Genomic DNA, 14,708 nt, shown 5'->3' on the forward strand with positions numbered 1-14,708 from the left:
ATGAAAGATGAGGTGAATCATAGAATTGATGAGGGGAAAAGGGTGAGTGGTGCACTTAGGAGTCTGTGGAGACAAAGAACTTTGTCCTTGGAGGCAAAGAGGGGAATGTATGAGAGTATAGTTTTACCAACGCTCTTATATGGGTGTGAAGCATGGGTGATGAATGTTGCAGCGAGGAGAAGGCTGGAGGCAGTGGAGATGTCATGTCCGAGGGCAATGTGTGGTGTGAATATAATGCAGAGAATTCGTAGTTTGGAAGTTAGGAGGAGGTGCAGGATTACCAAAACTGTTGTCCAGAGGGCTGAGGAAGGGTTGTTGAGGTGGTTCGAACATGTAGAGAGAATGGAGCGAAACAGAGTGACTTGAAGAGTGTATCAATTTGTAGTGGAAGGAAGGCGGGGTAGGGGTCGGCCTAGGAAAGGTTGGAGGGAGGGGGTGAAGGAGGTTTTGTGTGCGAGGGGCTTGGACTTCCAGCAGGCATGCGTGAGCATGTTTGATAGGAGTGAATGGAGACAAATGGTTTTTAATACTTGACGTGCTGTTGGAGTGTGAGCAAAGTAACATTTATGAAGGGGTTCAGGGAAACCGGCAGGCCGGACTTGAGTCCTGGAGATGGGAAGTACAGTGCCTGCACTCTGAAGGAGGGGTGTTAATGTTGCAGTTTAAAAACTGTAGTGTAAAGCACCCTTCTGGCAAGACAGTGATGGAGTGAATGATGGTGGAAATTTTTCTTTTTCGGGCCACCCTGCCTTGGTGGGAATCGGCCAGTGTGATAATAAATAAAAAAAGGTATAATGTAAATTAGATTAGTGCATTTCAGACCCCCACATATACACTTACAAAAGTACTTACAATAATACACTTACATAACCCTTAAACAGTCCAAACGTGTAGCACCACGAATTGTTTGAAAAAAAAAAAAATTTAATAGGAAAAAAGAGCATATAGTACCCAGGCGTCCCATATTTTTTTCATTTGGCGCAGAGTGATTGTGCACACCCATTCTCTCATGTCTAGGCGACTCAGGCTTATCGTGCCAATGTTGAATGAATGACAAAGGAAATGTATATATACGTTTGAGGCGCTACGTGAGAGAACGTATATATACGTTTGGATCGTTTAAAGGTTAATTGTTCAAGTTGGGAGCTGTACAAAACTCAGGGTACCACTGTACAGTGGACCCTTGGTTTTCGTGTTTAATCTGTTGCAGAGTGATCGGCAAAAACGGAAATCGGCAAAAATGGAAACAGATTTACATGCAGAAAAGAATGACAAATAAATATAAAGCACTAATAAAATGTATAAATGAACATTTAACATCACACTTAGCTTTATTAAAGACTCTTGTTGGTGTATGGCAGACTGGGAGGAGGGGAGAGGGAGGCAAGTTTATTGTTGGAGACAGGACATTATGCATCAATATGACACTAATATTAACTCCACAGTTTATTTATCTATCAGAATTCATCTAATATGACATAATAAACAATATTCATAACATAGAATCATGACATATATGTACTCTAGAATGAAGAAAATATGTCATTATGTATGTCACGAAAGGCATTGTGTTGTTGTAATAAAGTTGGTAGAATTACCGACAATATGTAAAGTAAAAGGACACAAGTGCAACTAATGTGACATTTTATTGTGGCAACGTTTCGCTCTCCAGGAGCTTTATCAAGCCATTACAAACAATACATGGACACAGAGGGTATATAAAGGCTCAGAGTGAGGTGCAATACTAGTGAGGTACCATTTCAATGTTCACTAGTGGTAGTAGTAGTAGTAGTAGTGACAAAAATAATACAATATGGTAGAGCAATTAATTCGTACATGAGTAAAAGGATATAAAAGCTATTACTTGGGTAACATAAAAATAGGTTGGACAAATATCTTTCTTTCAACACACCGGCCGTATCCCACCAAGGCGGGGTGGCCCAAAAGGAAAAACGAAAGTTTCTCCTTTTACATTTAGTAATATATACAGGAGAAGAGGTTACTAGCCCCTTGCTCCCGGCATTTTAGTCGCCTCTTACAACACGCATGGCTTACGGAGGAAGAATTCTGTTCCACTTCCCCATGGAGATAAGAGGAAATAAACAAGAATAAGAACTAGAAAGAAAATAGAAGAAAACCCAGAGGGGTGTGTATATATGTGCTTGTACATGTATGTGTAGTGTGACCTAAGTGTAAGTAGAAGTAGCAAGACATACCTGAAATCTTGCATGTTCATGAGACAGAAAAAAGGACACCAGCAATCCTACCATCATGTAAAACAATTACAGGCTTTCGTTTTACACTCACTTGGCAGGACGGTAGTACCTCCCTGGGCGGTTGCTGTCTACCAACCTACTACCTATGTTGGACAAATATATAGACTGTAAAGAGGCAGGTTGTTTCAGTGTTCACTCTCTGTAATGTGCTTTGTGTAGTATAACAGGAGAGACTATGTAATGGCAGGGTTTACTGTTTTCAGGAGGATTCTTGCTAATACTTCGGAGATGGTGAAGCTGCCTTTGTTTTGTTTAATTGTATTCGAAACAGCGATCAGTGCTGATTCGAGGCACTTGCGTCTGCGGAAATTAGTTTCTTTGATCACTAATTGGGCGTCTCTGAATTTCATGAGATGATTGGTGGAATTTCGGTGTTGTACACAGGCGTTGTTCAAGTTATCGTTCCTACATGCGTAAATGTGTTCATTGAGGCGGGTGTCGAGGTTTCTTGCAGTTTCACCTACGTAGATCTTGTCACAGCCTCCACAGGGTATAGTGTAAACTCCTGCATTGACTGGTTCGTGGTGCTTGGATTTTGTCCTGGTTAGATCCTTTATTGAAGTGCTAGAAGCAATGGCGACTCTGGTGTTAGCTTGTGAAAGTACTTTTGAGACGTTTAGTGCAACCTGGCTGTTGGGAAGAATTATAACTTTGTTGGGAGTGGTGTTGATGCGTGGAGAATTAATGATCTGAAGAGCTTCCTTTCCTCGACATCCTCATTCACAAAGTAGACAACAACCTAAGATTTCAAGTTTATTGGAAACCCACCAATAAAAATGATCTCACACACTTCTATTCCAGTCAAGATACCAAGACCAAAAGAGGCATCATCATCGGGTTTTTCCTAAGAGCATACCGAATTTGTAGTCCTGAGTTTCTTGACGAGGAATGTACATACATTCACCAAACATTCACTGAGTTACATTTTCCTCCTTTTTTCATCAAAGACTGCAAGAAAAGAGCTCTTCAGATCATTAATTCTCCACGCATCAACACCACTCCCAACAAAGTTATAATTCTTCCCAACAGCCAGGTTGCACTAAACGTCTCAAAAGTACTTTCACAAGCTAACACCAGAGTCGCCATCGCTTCTAGCACTTCAATAAAGGATCTAACCAGGACAAAATCCAAGCACCACGAACCAGTCAATGCAGAAGTTTACACTATACCCTGTGGAGGCTGTGACAAGATCTACGTAGGTGAAACAGCAAGAAACCTCGACACACGCCTCAATGAACACATTTACGCATGTAAGAAAGATAACTTGAACAACGCCTGTGTACAACACTGAAATTCCACCAATCATCTCATGAAATTCAGAGACGCCCAATTAGTGATCAAAGAAACTAATTTCCGCAGACGCAAGTGCCTCGAATCAGCACTGATCGCTGTTTCGAATACAATTAAACAAAACAACTGCAGCTTCACCATCTCCGAAGTATTAGCAAGAATCCTCCTGAAAACAGTAAACCCTGCCATTACATAGTCTCTCCTGTTATACTACACAAAGCACATTACAGAGAGTGAACACTGAAACAACCTGCCTCTTTACAGTCTATATATTTGTCCAACCTATTTTTATGTTACCCAAGTAATAGCTTTTATATCCTTTTACTCATGTATGAATTAATTACTCTACCATATTGTATTAATTTTGTCACTACTACTACTACTACTACTACCACTAGTGAACATCGAAATGGTACCTCACTAGTATTGCACCCCACTCTGAGCCTTTACATACCCTCTGTGTCCATGTATTGTTTGTAATGGCTTGATAAAGCTCCTGGAGAGTGAAACGTTGCCACAATAAAATGTCACATTAGTTGCACTTGTGTCCTTTTACTTTACACATTGTGTTGTTGTTGTTGGGTGTATAAGGGCCACTGAGAGCATAAGCCATACATAGTTGTGGTGAAGGCAGCAGCAAAGACAGTGGTGTTCTCAGTAGCCCTATATAACTTCAGCAACAATGGAGGAGTTAGGTTCATGCTGTCATTTTTCAATCAATTAATCACTTAACTTACTTGCTACACTGTTAATGCTACACTTTATCGCTGGCTGGTGCTATAGAATTTATCAACTCGTGCTGCTTTAGTATCGTACATATCGCAGAATCACTGAATCACTGAAGAAGGCACATTCTCCCCTCTCTCTTCCTCCTCCACTTTGGTACTTTTCTATGATTTCTTTCTTTAATTCTATCGTGTTCCTCACTTGCTTTACCAAAGGACTGGCACTAGGAGCTTTCTTTGGGCCCATGGTCACTCGTCACAAAATTAGAGAAAGTGCAAAGGTGTGCGACAAGGTTAGTTCCAGATCTAAGGGGAATGTCCTACGAAGAAAGGTTAAGGGAAATTGGCCTGACGACACTGGACGACAGGAGGGTTAGGGGAGACATGATAATGACATACAAAATACTATGTGGAATAGACAAGGTGGACAGAGACAGGATGTTCCAGAGAAGGGACACAGAAACAAGGGGTCACAATTGGAAGTTGAAGACTCAGATGAGTCAAAAGGATGTTAGGAAGTATTTCTTCAGTCATAGAGAAGTCAGGAAGTGGAGTGGCCTAGCAAGTGTAGTGGAGGCAGGAATCATACATAGCTTTAAGATGAGGTATGATAAAGCTCATGGAGCAGGGAGAGAGAGGACCTAGCAGCACTCAATGAAGAGGCAGGGCCAGGAGCTGTTTCGACCCCTGCAACCACAAATAGGTGAGTACACACACACACACACACACACACACACACACACACACACACACACACACACACATGCACAAACATGTACACATGCACAGACACACACACAGCTAATACATGTATACCATTATGTAAAACAGAAGTGTGCAAAGGAGCTCCAACCTTCTTGTCTTTTAGAGTGCTTAGCTTCAAGGATCTTGGAATATGCATAAGCATAAACATGCTTGACACACCATGACTCTAGACCAAGCTTGTGTTCCACGTGGATGACAGGTGAACGATTCACTTCTCCAGGTGAAAATACTATATCAAATTCATCTCTGAAAATAGGAAATTCATAGCATTACAAATATTATTTATTCGTACATTCAGTGGCCACTTTATTAGGGGTTGGTCAAAAAAATAGTTCAAAACATTCTAGTTCACTGGCAATGCTCCTAGGGGTAAAAGACTGCCGGATCCCACTTTTTCATCAAATTGATGGGGATTGGGAAAATTAACACCCTGCTGCCAATCCCAGATGCAGTCTACTGGTGGGTACTGGATATTGATAGCTGGTTGTGATTGTGCAAGTTGTTGTGGTGTGTGGGTGATTGAGGGGTGGCCTTTGTTGTGGATGTGCCGAGTTAGTGTGGGTCCCAGCCTGGGGTACTGCTGGTACTGTATCCCGCTTGGCACCACCACAACATAAGCTGTATGTGGTCGATTATCCATCCCAACTGTAGCCGCATCATTGTCACTCTCACTGTCTATCCCTGGTGTAGGACCATAGTATGTACTCCATCCCCTTGGAATAGCATAGGGCAAACTACCAGAATGCATGTGGTGTTGAATGAATCAGTGCTACACTGGTGAATATTCCTCTTCACTACTGCTACTTGAATAGTCATCAAAATAACAAAAAAAAGCACAATACCTTGACTGGAATGATACACAAATAACCCGCACATAAAAGAGAGAAGCTTACGACGGCGTTTTGGTCCGACTTGGACCATTTACAAAGTCACACTGTGTATAGTCATCAAAAGCTAGGAAATCACAAGGTCAATATCATCGCCACTGCTCACATCTGAGTCCTGGCCATGAGAAAATATGAGCTTATGCTTACGCAGTGGTACAAACGATTGTGAACGAGATGGACCAGTCCCAGAGGTGGATGGCTGAGGGTCACAGACTCCTCACAACCATAAAATTCACCTTCACTTCCACCTCCATTCATGTCAGAACTCATTTGAGAAAAGAAGATTCCTAATATGGCAAGGAGTGAGGGTTTTGCTTACCAAGAGGCATAGTGAACAAATTTGGCACACAGATGGCATTCCTACAATGCAATGCAAGCGTCCCAATTTTTTGTATACTGCACACAATAACCATGTAGACCCATTCTCTCATATGTAAGCGTACAAGCTTTCTCCCACTAAATTTGAAGCTGCTAGAATTTTGGCATAGTACTATGGGACCGACTCGGGCTTTGAAGCCCAGGTCGGTCCCCACCCCTAAAGGATTAAGCACTACAATACAAATTCTCTTTAAAACAGTAAGCACTCAATTTCATGGCCTTTGGAAATGTGGAAAAAAAATGCTGGGTCAATAGATTTGGAAACAATGGACAAAGTCCACTGGGCCCAGAATTGTTCATTACTGTTACAATTACGGCAAAACAATCTCTTCTCTTATCTAGTGGGGGAAATAGGCGGCCATTACTAGACACCTATTTACCTCAATTAGCCCATAATATAGAGGGTTTACTGTACTGATTTCTCTATGTACGTACTTTTCCACAAAAAGATTTGAAAACATGAACATTAACAGGAAAATGAAACAACACTAATAAAGTTAAGCCTTGTTAGACTACCAAGACTATTCAATAAATATTCTCTGGTTCTCTAAAAACACAAATATCAGGCATTTGATTGTTGGCAATCCTGCCTATGGAACAAAATATCTGCAGTCAATTTTCAATTGAGAACTGGAATACATATCTTAAACCTTATTAAAGAAAATGATACAATTAGATTTAAAATGTTGTATACATGCATGTGACAGATGACATACTATATATCTTTTTTGCAATATTTCTAGTAGTTAAACCCAAACAGCCACAGTAAAAACAATGAATAAATTAAACTAACAAAATGCAGATTACTGAAATTGAAAACTTGTAAAAAGAGCCTCTATATTAGAGTGAGATAAATATAATAGTAAATCTTAAAAAGTGAGTAGTGTTAACTTACAAGAGCGAGTCCTGGCTTATCACCATATCCAGTTTCTTCATGATTCTTTCACATGTTGCTTCCTCCATAATTATAAAACCTTCACTTGTTTAATCAAAACCCAGACCTGTGGAACATGAAAAGATGTACATATACAGGTTGGAGGGAGAGAGTATTGAGGAGGTGAATGTATTCAGATATTTAGGAGTGGATGTGTCAGCAGATGGGTCTATGAAAGATGAGGTGAATCACAGAACTGATGAAGGGAAAAAGGTGAGTGGTGCACTGAGGAGTCTTTGGCGACAAAGAACTTTGTCCATGGAAGCAAAGAGGGGAATGTATAAGAGTATAGTTATACCAACGCTCTTATATGGGTGTGAAGCATGGGTGTTGAATGTTGCAACAAGCAGAAAGCTGGAGGCAGTGGAGATGTCGTGTCTGAGGGCAATATGTGGTGTGAATATAATGTAGAGAATTCGTAGTTTGAAAATTAGGAGGTGTGGGATTACCAAAACTATTATCCAGAGAGCTGAGGAGGGGTTGTTGAGGTGGTTCAGACATATAAAGAGGGTAGAACAAAATAGAATGACTTCGAAAGTGTATAAATCTGTAGTGGAGGGAAGGCGGGGTAAAGGTTAGCCTAGGAAAAGTTGGAGGGAGGAGGTAAAGGAGATTTTGTGTGCGAGAGGCTTGGACTTCAAGAAAGCATGAGTGAGCATATTAGATTGGAGTGAATGGAGACAAATTGTTTTTAGGAGTTGATGTGCTGTTAGTGTGTGAGCAGGGTAATATTTATGAAGGGATTCAGGGAAACGAGCAGGCCAGACTTGAGTCCTGGAGATGGGAAGTACAGTGTCTACACTCTGAAGGAGGGGTGTTAATGTTGCAGTTTTATAACTGTAGTGTAAGTGCACCTCTGGCAAGACAGTGATGGAGTGAATGAAGGTGAAAGTTTTTCTTTTTTGGGCCACCCTACCTTAGTGGGAAATGGCCAATGTGTTAATAAAAAAGTAATAATTATATATACAGTACAGAAGGGCCCCACTTATACGGCAGGTTAGGTTCTGTAAAGTGGAAAACTCCATAAAACGGAACACACTTCTTTTTCCACTTATAGCAAATGCATATAAATAACAGAGAATAAGTTTATACTAATATATATTAAGTTAGCAACAGAACTAGGCATTAAAAAACTATAAAAGTAAAATACACACACACAGTACACTCATTACTTACCTTAAAATATTTGTAGTCTAAATGTAGGGTGAGAGGTGAGTAGTTATTGTAGAAGTCAGGTGTGGTAGGTCACCACCTACCAAACCTACACCAAATATATGACTAAAATTTAAAATTGCCCCAGAGCGAATATTATTATTATTATTATTATTGTTATTATTATTATTATTACTATTATTATTATTATTATTATTATTATTATTATTATTACTATTGCCATCGACATACCTTGTTCACTGAGTTTATTAATCATTTCCAACAACTACCCTTAGCTGTCAATGGAAAAAAGTCACTGACTTTTTTGGGTTATCCTAGGTAATCTAATAATTGTTTACGGAAATCCCTGCAAATTCGCAAATTTTTTTTTTTGGCTTTTTTCATGGCAATATATAATTTTTTATGTATTTTAATGCAAAATATTAACCCTTTCGGGTTTCCAACGTACTAGTACAGCTTACGCACCAGGGTTATTGATGTACTAGTACGCTTAAATTCTAGTCCCTTCAAATCTAGCAAGAGAAAGCTGGTAGGCCTACATATGAAAGAATGGGTCTATGTGGTCAGTGTGCACAGTATAAAAAAAAATCCTGCAGCACATAGTGCGTAATGAGAAAAAAAAACTTTGATCGTGTTTTTGGTTTAAAACAGCGACTTTGCACTGTATTGTCATATGGTATTTATGGTTGTATTCTAGTTTTCCTGGTTTCATTTTACAGAATGGAAGACATATTACAGAAATTGAGATGATTTTGATTGGTTTCACAATGAAAAGTAGCTTGAAATTGAGCTCAAATTAGCAAGAATATTCGATTTTTGCCAAAGTTCAAAAGTAAACAAATCATGCCACGCATCCAATACACGTCAACTGGTGAGTCTAATATTCTTTCACAAGTGCGCTGATATTATTTATACCATTTCTACACTAATGCAGTAGTCTGCATAACAGTAAATCTTCTATTTTTTGTGAGAACAAAAATTCAAAGTGGAAAGCAAAAGAAATGTAAGAGGGGCATGGGGATGTGACTAATGAACAGAGGAAATGTTATTTTAGTACCAGGAATGTCTGTCTTGTTTATTCTGGACCCTATTTGGAAATTGGCATCTTTTGAAATTTGTCTGAAATTGGCAAAATTGCTAATTTCTGACCACTTTATTGGATAGTTGAAATGGGTAAATGGGTGGTTTCTTGTACTCATTCGATAGAAAAAGTGGAGTTCTAGCAAAATAGTTATGACTTTTTCGACTAGTACATAGGAATTGGCTGAAAATAGGGCTCAAAGTGGGCGAAATTTCCGATGCGTAAACATCGTCGAGACCGCTAACTTCGCGAGAGCATAATTCCGTAAGTTTTCCATCAAATTTCATGTTTTTAGTGTCATTATGATCGGGAAAAGATTCTATATATTTTCATAAGAAAAAATAATTTTTTTTTCCCAAAAAATTTTCGACACTGAGAACAAGTTTAGGAGAGGGCTTCTCGACCCTGAAAGGGCTAAGAAAAGTATAATTTAATAATTTTGTAAAATAAATATTGATGTAAATTCAGCAAAATTTCCACATAAAGTATAATACTAATTCATCATCATCATCTTCAATCGGTATCATTCATTATTGGTGAGTAACCGTACATTTAACTTTACTAAATCATTACTGCATATTTACCGTACGTATACCAAAGATAACGATGTTGCATGAATCATAGTATACCAAAGAAAATGGGCTTGCATGAATTACACTACATATGGGGGTAACATCGGTATTTTACATTCTAGCACTGCGGGAGACGGGTTATCTTGATATTCTTTTTTTTTTTAAGGGTGATGTATGAAGTTGAGTTTGAAATTAAATTAAAATGTTTTGAGTTTAAACTATAAAAATAGGTATTTATAGGCTTTTTTTTTTAACCGCGTCCAGAATTCACGGTTTTTCCAAATTCGCGGGTGGTCTTGGAACATAACCCCTGCAAATTTGGGGAGACTACTGTATACCCATTCTTCATTCATTCAGACTTTCTAAAATAAATATATTCACCACTCACTATAGGCTAAGGATAAAAATATTTTAAGGTAAGTAATGGGTGTACTGTATATGCATTTTAAAGGCATAGCTATATTTCTCACTTAATATATGCTAGTGTAAATATGTTATCAGGCTTTTATATGCATTTGAAGTGAAAAAAGGCTATGTTTCAGTTTACAGCAGTAGCCCGCAACCTAACATGCTGAATAAGTGGGGCCTAACAGTACTGCAAACAACATTTAATTATTCAGCACTACCCTGTACTCGATCCTTACTGAAGGAGTGCCAAAGTATTAGTATAGGTATCATTGGGTATCAGTATCAGGGGAAAAAACTGCCAATACACTTAAAATACTAAAATTACACATGTACAGTGGACCCCCGGTTAACGATATTTTTTCACTCCAGAAGTATGTTCAGGTGCCAGTACTGACCGAATTTGTTCCCATAAGAAATATTGTGAAGTAGATTAGTCCATTTCAGACCCCCAAACATATACGTACAAGCGCACTTACATAAATACACTTACATAATTGGTCACATTCGGAGGTAATCATTATGCGGGGTTCCACTGTACTTAAAAACAATAAAATTAAAACTACCTCACAGTTGTGAAGGTTATTAATATACACTCAAACACACACACACACAGAATTTTACAGTGTTGTCCCTTACATTCACTTGTCAGTTATGAAAGAAAAAGTAAGGAACACAGTGAAAGAAGCCGAACATATTAGTTCCGTCACAGATATGTGGACAAGTGTACAGAGTGAAGCCTTTATAAGCGTAACTGATCATTCCCTCAGCAAAGACTGTTCAGAAACTGTTGTCCTTAGGGCGATGCCAAAACCTGCATACCACAAAGCAATGAACATCACTGAGATTATTCAAGAACCTAATATAACCCAAATTAACCAGACTTAAGAGCATTTCTAAGTTAGAGTAAGATAGGATTTAAAAAAAAAATTCCCACTTGCATAAAATATAGCAAGCTCCACTGCACACTTAAGTCTTTACATACCAAAACTCACCAGAATATTGACTGCAACATCTGCATGCAAGATCTGCAGGCAGCATGCTACACATGCATTCTGCTTGCTACACCTGCATTCTGCTTGCTACACCTGCATCCTGTTTGCTACACCTGCATTCTGCTTGCTATATCTGCATCCTGCTTGCTACACCTGCATTCTGCTTGCTACACCTGCATCCTTCTTGCTACACCTGCTGCCTGCTTGCTACACCTGCATCCTGCTTGCTACACCTGCATCCTGCTTGCTACACCTACATTCTGCTTGCTACATCTGCATCCTTCTTGCTACACCTGCTGCCTGCTTGCTACACCTGCATTATGCTTGCTACACCTGCATCCTGCTTGCTACACCTGCATCCTGCTTGCTACACCTGCATTCTGCTTGCTACACCTGCATCCTTCTTGCTACACCTGCTGCCTGCTTGCTACACCTGTATTCTGCTTGCTACACCTGCATTCTGCATGCTACACCTGCATCCTGCTTGCTACACCTGCATTCTGCTTGCTACACCTGCATCCCTCTTGCTACACCTGCTGCCTGCTTGCTACACCTGTAGCCTTCTTGCTACACCTGCATCCTGCTTGCTACACCTGCAGCCTTCCTGCTACACCTGCAGCATTCCTGCTACACCTGCAGCCTTCTTGCTACACCTGCAGCCTTCTTGCTACACCTGCATATTGCTTGCTACACCTGCAGCCTTCCTGCTACACATGCAGCCTTCCTGCTACACCTGCAGCCTTCTTGCTACACTGCATCCTGCTTCCTGCTTACTACACCTGCATCCTGCTTGCTACACCTATAGCCTTCCTGCTACACCTGCTTCCTACTTGCTACACCTGCAGCCTTCCTGCTACACCTGCAGCCTTCCTTCTATACCTGCAGCCTTCCTGCTACACCTGCAGCATTCCTGCTATACCTGCAGCCTTCCTGCTATACCTGCAGCCTTTCTGCTAAACCTGCTGCCTTCCTGCTACACCTGCTGCCTTCCTGCTACACCTGCAGCCTTCCTGCTACACCTGCAGCCTTCCTGCTACACATGCATCCTTCCTGCTATACCTGCAGCCTTCCTGCTACACCTGCATCCTTCCTGCTATACCTGCAGCCTTCCTGCTACACCTGCAGCCTTCCTGCTATACCTGCATCCTTCCTGCTATACCTGCAGCCTTCCTGCTACACCTGCAGCCTTCCTGCTATACCTGCAGCCTTCCTGCTATACCTGCAGCCTTCCTGCTATACCTGCAGCCTTCCTGCTATACCTGCATCCTCCCTGCTATACCTGCAGCCTTCCTGCTATACCTGCAGCCTTCCTGCTATACCTGCAGCCTTCCTGCTATACCTGCAGCCTTCCTGCTATACCTGCAGCCTTCCTGCCATACCTGCAGCCTTCCTGCTATACCTGCAGCCTTCCTGCTATACCTGCAGCCTTCCTGCTATACCTGTAGCCTTCCTGCTATTCCTGCAGCCTTCCTGCTCTACCTGCAGCCTTCCTGCTATACCTGCAGCCTTCCTGCCATACCTGCAGCCTTCCTGCCATACCTGCAGCCTTCCTGCCATACCTGCAGCCTTCCTGCTATACCTGCAGCCTTCCTGCTACACCTGCAGCCTTCCTGCTACACCTGCAGCCTGCCTGCTATACCTGCAGCCTTCCTGCTATACCTGCAGCCTTCCTGCTATACCTGCAGCCTTCCTGCTACACCTGCAGCCTTCCTGCAGCCTGCCTGCTATACCTGCAGCCTTCCTGCTACACCTGCAGCCTTCCTGCTATATCTGCAGCCTTCCTGCTACACCTGCAGCCTTCCTGCTACACCTGCAGCCTTCCTGCTACACCTGCAGCCTTCCTGCTACACCTGCAGCCTTCCTGCTACACCTGCAGCCTGCCTGCTATACCTGCAGCCTTCCTGCTATACCTGCATCCTCCCTGCTATACCTGCAGCCTTCCTGCTATACCTGCATCCTCCCTGCTATACCTGCAGCCTTCCTGCTATACCTGCAGCCTTCCTGCTATACCTGCAGCCTTCCTGCTATACCTGCAGCCTTCCTGCTATACCTGCAGCCTTCCTGCTATACCTGCATCCTCCCTGCTATACCTGCAGCCTTCCTGCTATACCTGCATCCTCCCTGCTATACCTGAAGCCTTCCTGCTATACCTGCAGCCTTCCTGCTATACCTGCAGCCTTCCTGCTATACATGCATCCTTCCTGCTATACCTGCAGCCTTCCTGCCATACCTGCAGCCTTCCTGCTATACCTGCAGCCTTCCTGCTATACCTGCATCCTCCCTGCTATACCTGCAGCCTTCCTGCTATACCTGCAGCCTTCCTGCTATACCTGCAGCCTTCCTGCTATACCTGTAGCCTTCCTGCTATACCTGCAGCCTTCCTGCTATACCTGCAGCCTTCCTGCTATACCTGCAGCCTTCCTGCTATACCTGCAGCCTTCCTGCTACACCTGCAGCCTTCCTGCTACACCTGCAACCTTCCTGCTACACCTGCAGCCTGCCTGCTATACCTGCAGCCTTCCTGCTACACCTGCAGCCTTCCTGCTATACCTGCTGCCTTCCTGCTACACCTGCAGCCTGCCTGCTATACCTGCAGCCTTCCTGCTACACCTGCAACCTTCCTGCTATACCTGTAGCCTTCCTGCTACACCTGCAGCCTGCCTGCTATACCTGCAGCCTTCCTGCTATAACTGTAGCCTTCCTGCCATACCTGCAGCCTTCCTGCTATACCTGCAGCCTTCCTGCTATACCTGCAACCTGCTTGCTACATCTGCAAGGACAGGAACCAGGCTGTGTCCTGCCTGTAGGGAAACCTGCCTGCTACATATTCCCGCTTGTAACACCTGCAGGTCACAGGTGCACGAAACACCTGCAACACTAATGGGTAGGTAAACCACTAACCTGCAACTGTAAATGAATTGTTGTGACGGGCGAGAGACCGCAGCGTCAGCCATTACGTGTTGTTGTTGTTGTTGGTATTAAGGGTTCCCTCGGCCCGAGGACCGCCTGAACCCACCACCACAACACTGGGTTCCCTCGGCCCGAGGACCGCCTGAACCCACTACCACAACACTGGGGCTGAACCCACTACGGGTTCCCTCGAGGACCGCCTGAACCCACCACCACAACACTGAACCGCCTGAACCCACTACCACAACACTGGGTTCCCTCGGCCCGAGGACCGCCTGAACTCACCACCACAACACTGGGTTCCCTCGGCCCGAGGA

At 42.5% G+C, this 14,708-nt stretch overlaps 1 protein-coding gene across 2 annotated transcripts in view; it reads right to left on the bottom strand.

The window, feature by feature from the left end:
- The window catches only part of temp (protein prenyltransferase alpha subunit repeat-containing protein tempura), a 41,683-nt gene extending 27,186 nt beyond the window's left edge, over positions 1-14,497 (bottom strand). Inside the window, exons 1-3 of one of the 2 annotated variants that reach the window (XM_053778305.2) lie at positions 14,383-14,497; positions 7,217-7,322; positions 5,145-5,302 (exon numbers count right to left, since the gene is read on the bottom strand). In XM_053778305.2, the coding sequence (XP_053634280.1) occupies positions 5,145-5,302; positions 7,217-7,284 (226 nt within the window). In that variant the 5' untranslated portion in view covers positions 7,285-7,322; positions 14,383-14,497. Of the gene's footprint in view, positions 1-5,107; positions 5,303-7,216; positions 7,323-14,382 lie in introns of those variants that run through there. The other variant, XM_053778307.2, reaches the window with a different exon arrangement.
- Positions 14,498-14,708: the final 211 nt, after the last annotated feature.

The sequence above is a fragment of the Cherax quadricarinatus genome, chromosome 22 (genome assembly GCF_038502225.1).
Source record: "Cherax quadricarinatus isolate ZL_2023a chromosome 22, ASM3850222v1, whole genome shotgun sequence".
Classification (NCBI taxonomy): domain Eukaryota; kingdom Metazoa; phylum Arthropoda; class Malacostraca; order Decapoda; family Parastacidae; genus Cherax; species Cherax quadricarinatus.